The sequence below is a fragment of the Centruroides sculpturatus genome, unplaced genomic scaffold, assembly GCF_000671375.1.
Source record: "Centruroides sculpturatus isolate CEXI.00-Female unplaced genomic scaffold, Cexi_2.0 scaffold1140, whole genome shotgun sequence".
Classification (NCBI taxonomy): domain Eukaryota; kingdom Metazoa; phylum Arthropoda; class Arachnida; order Scorpiones; family Buthidae; genus Centruroides; species Centruroides sculpturatus.
Genome location: NW_019385393.1, coordinates 82,334 through 86,948, shown reverse-complemented (window position 1 = coordinate 86,948; position 4,615 = coordinate 82,334). Strand labels below are relative to the sequence as shown.

Here is a 4,615-nt window from a genome sequence, read left to right as displayed (position 1 = left end):
ACTACTGACCAACGCTAACAGACTACCTATTGTTTAAAAGGCCCTCTGGTGGCGCAAGAAGACGGATTTTATAAAATAAAAAGCAGTTGAAACTGCATTTTTATAAATAAAAATTTGACAAACTAGTTATCGTTTTATGACGAGTAAAATTTTTTCGTCGCGTTTGCGGCTTTTAAGTAATGCATAAACCTTCCAGGCGCGAGGCCCTTCGGACCGCGAGGCATAGGCGGTGGCCTATGCCTCGCAGTCCACGTCGTCCATGCCTTACGCCGCCCTTGGTCAAAGAATTGATGTAATTTGAATATAAATTATTTATAAATACGTATATCAAGTTTTTTATTACTACGTAAAATATATTTAAGAGTTTACGACCACTGTGCTGGGTGAGACGTTGTTGAAACAAAAAAAGTTATGCATTCCAGTGCAAATCAGCAAATTCGTAAAATTTTTGTTTATTTTGAACAATCCGGATAATCGAAAATCCGGATAATGGAGGTCCGGATAATAGAGGTTCTACTGTATTTAGTTTTAATTAGTAAATGAGAAAATTGTAATTTTAATTATCAATTTATTAGTTTAATTTTAATCAAGAAAGAATTTATAAAATATTTTTTTATAGTTATTCCGAAATATATATTTATTTTAATAATGAAAATTACATTATTTAATACATTTTACAACCAAAATAAGAAGTATATATAAATATCCATTTATTATTAATTTATACATAACTTTTTTATTATATATTTCTGCTTTTATATATTGCTCATCTTAGAAGCAAACAAATTCCAATTATAATAACAAATAAAAAATGAATTCAACAACAAATTTCAATCTGTTAATGCCGTCCCCAAAATTTTTAGTAATTGTAATTATGTATAAGAAAAATGAACAATTATTCACATTTAAGGTGTAGATAACTTGAATACAAGTATTTGTAGAGCCCTAAAGACTTCCAAGTATCCAATAAATCCTTGTAATTTTCCAATAATTTTTCTAAGAACTTGTTCACATCGTCACATTTTATATTATTTTTGGCATTTTTTAGATAAGAATCGTCGATGCATTCAAAAAATTCCTCTATGCTTCTGTCTATAAAGTTATCACATTGATGAATTTCGTCTAGGACACATACAATAATTTTAATATTATTAGAAATATTTGGGCATGAATTGATTATGGTTATTAATATATCACATTGTTCACATTCAGGTATAATGGTAGTTGCTATGGGAGTAGTTTGTGTTGTTGTCTGTGTCGCCTCTGTTATGGTCGTAGTAGCAATAATCGTAGTTGGAGTTGTCGTCGGGGTAGTAGTTGTTGTTGTCGTAGGAGCGGTCGTCGTTGTTGTCGTCGGAACAGTCGTTGTTGTCGTTGGAGGGGTCGTTGTTGTAGTTGGAGCGGTCGTAGTTGTGGTCGGAACAGTTGTTGTTGTAGTTGGAGCGGTCGTTGTTGTCGTTGTCGTCGGAGGGTTCGTTATTGTAGTTGAAGCGGTCGTACTTGTCGCCGGAACAGTTGTTGTTGTCGTTGGAGGAGTCGTTGTTGTAGTTGGAGCGATCGTTGTTGTTGTTGTCGTCGTCGTTTCTGGAATGGTCGTTGCAACAGTGGTAGTGGTTGTTGGAATTGGAATTATTATAGGTCTTTGAGTGGTAGTAGTTGTTGGAATTGGAATTATTATAGGTCTTTGAGTGGTAGTAGAAGGTGGTCGTATTATCTGTCTTTCTCCAATAATTTGATTAGATCTTTCCAATAGTAAACACTTGTCTATTTTCCAATTATACTGAAAAACAAATTTATTTCGATAGTTTCGAATTTAGCATTTTACCTCTTTTTTCTCTTATTTTTATATCTTGATCTGCGATTTCAAGGAACGAAATACACGAGTATAAAAATTAATGTTGATGCTAAATATATTGATATCATAATTCTTATGTGTAGAGCAATCAAAATTGAAAGAAATAATCTGTAATATCAAGCTACTCTCAGTAAACACACTCTTAACATATCTGAACGGGTTTGTTCAAATATAAATTCTAAATATAACTGAAGTATTCAAAATATAAAAACATTCTTATATAAAAAATAAAGAAGACATTAAACTATCTGAAAAAGTTCGGAACAATTGGAAAATTTCTGGAACGATCGCTCTATCTGGCCAAAACAGAGAAGAATGGACAGCAGGTATCATGGTTATCACCCAGTATTAAGAAGTACAAAAATTATTTTAACTCTTTGTGCCCCGTAAGCACGAAGAGGACCCTTTATCCATATCTATCGTGGGTTTGTTCAGACTAAAAAGGAAGCGGTCGAAAGCTAACAATGAGCCCTGGGAAATCTGCCTTGGTTGCTGTCCGTGTTGATTCACTAATATGGTAACAGAGTTGGGCATTAGTTGACTAAATTTTCAATCATGACTAAAATAAACTGAGTAATTAGTCTTATTTCGTTCGTCCATTATCTATCTGTCTGTCTGCAGACGGCCAACGGATGACAGTGGAAACATACAGGTCTTCAATTTGAAAACTGCAGCCCAATATAACTTACGTATAATTAACATGCTAACTGTTATAGATAATTTCTATAAATTATAGTTAAACCTGTCTATAACGGAACCTGTATATAGCGGAAACTGTCTACTTCGGAAGACGGATTTTTACTAGACAGATTTGACTGTATATTGAAAAGTGAGCAAATGAAGTCAAATTAGGAACAATCCATTTTGCAAAAATAGAAACAACATATATTAACCCTTTTTAAACCATTATGAAGTGGTGTAATTTGTATTTAAATTTGTTAATTATAATTTATCAGTCGTATACATGAGATATACGACACTTAAATCTCTGCATATAAGTGTGTTGTTTCGGGTGCTCTACTAAATATAGTTAGTTTTATATTTAATGTTAACGTTTTTGAAATGTTCTGTGCTAAGATCACACAACAAGATAAAACAAAATGACATGAAACTTCAGGAAAAATAAATAGTTATAATCTTTTCAAATTGGGGTGGAGACATATTCCTGCTTTAAGTTTAATTAAGGTAAACAAGATTATCAAAGCATGACACATTTTATAATGCCAACGGGAGCATACTAAGTAGGTCATGTTCCGTAGTAGTATAGTTTGATTGATGAAATAAAGATAAAGGCAACGCCACACATGGGCGTTCTGCAAATAGAAATACACCCGTGTCTACTTATATTAACCTGCTTATAATGAATTCTCGGCATTAACGAATCAATTTTAAAAATACAAATGAATCACCCATAAGAGCAACGTTATTTTTCGGGCTACAACGAAACCGTACATAAAGAACAATATTTGGATTTAAAAAAATACTAATAATAAAAAAATTTATATATTTACAATTAATAATTTTATAAATTAATGATAAATATATCCAGCAGATCCCCGTCTTACGACCTAATTAATCTTTGAATAATTGCCGTTATGCAAATCGTCCCTTATTCTATAAGTTTAGTGTTATAAACAGAAGTTATGTTCCTGTAAAGAAATTTTACTTACGTAATTTAAATATTGTTTTCTAACAAAAACGTATAGATGTTAAATATACCATTTTACATGCTCAAAATATAAATAACATGAAACAGAATGGAAGAATAAAAAAAAAAAACTTGGTCGTAAAGCGGGGGTCCACTGTATTTAATAGTAATGAATATAAAAATGCATGAGTTTTATTACGTGAATTTCGAACGTTATTTAAAATTCTATAGATAAATTATTTATTTATATAATTTATAAAAAAATAAAAGTAACTTACTGTATTTATACTTTTCAATGTGGAGATGAATGATTCAATCTTTGTTTGTAAACTGTTATCATTATTATTCTCTAATTCATTAAGAATTTGATTCCATATAATACCACTGAGAAATAAATTTCCTACTTCTGGCTCATCATCTCCGTATACACACAAACATATTCCTTTTAAAAAATATAAAATTTTCATTTTAAATCGACACTTTAACAATGAAAATATCGAAAGTTTTTTTTTAAATTTATATTAAAACAATTTATAACACCGATCAGTGTAATTAAAACATAAAAATATTGTTTGGTTTTGATTTGAATTAAATATAATCAGTGGTCAAACAATTATATTTACTTTGAAAAACAAGGAAAAAGGAAAGTTGGATTGATAGAATAATGGAAACTCATGGATAGGTTAATGGCAACTCATCTGTGATAGTTGGATGCCTGCAAAGAGGACCTTCTTTAGGTGTACTACATGCAAAAATACCCTGTGAAACTCCAGTGTTTGATCACTTCGTGAGGCGCGAACCTGCGACAGCTTATTAGTGTTCAGTGGTTTTATTCACTCGCCCACTATTAGTTGTGAATATAAGAAAATAAAGAGAAATAGTAAATTTGGGACAACTAATATAGAATAAACTTCAAAAATAAGTGTGGGGAAAGGGAAGATAAACCAAACCTGAATTATTTTTATATTATTTTGTGTTTAGGTTGATGAGAACAATGAAAACACAGCACGAATGATCTGCTTTCCGGGAGAACTTTCTATAGAAAACTGCTCCTTTTGAATGTTAGACGGGTGAAGAAAATCCATAAAACTGCACCAACTAGTAGTTTTATC

General features: G+C 31.3%; 1 protein-coding gene across 1 annotated transcript in view; it reads right to left on the bottom strand.

Moving 5' to 3' along the window:
• Positions 1–727: 727 nt before the first annotated feature.
• Positions 728–4,615, bottom strand: part of LOC111638472 (integumentary mucin C.1-like) — a 12,702-nt gene continuing 8,814 nt past the window's right edge. Inside the window, exons 6-7 of the mRNA XM_023384196.1 lie at positions 3,782–3,945; positions 728–1,780 (exon numbers count right to left, since the gene is read on the bottom strand). Of these exons, the coding sequence (XP_023239964.1) occupies positions 896–1,780; positions 3,782–3,945 (1,049 nt within the window). The 3' untranslated portion in view covers positions 728–895. The remainder of the gene's footprint in view (positions 1,781–3,781; positions 3,946–4,615) is intronic.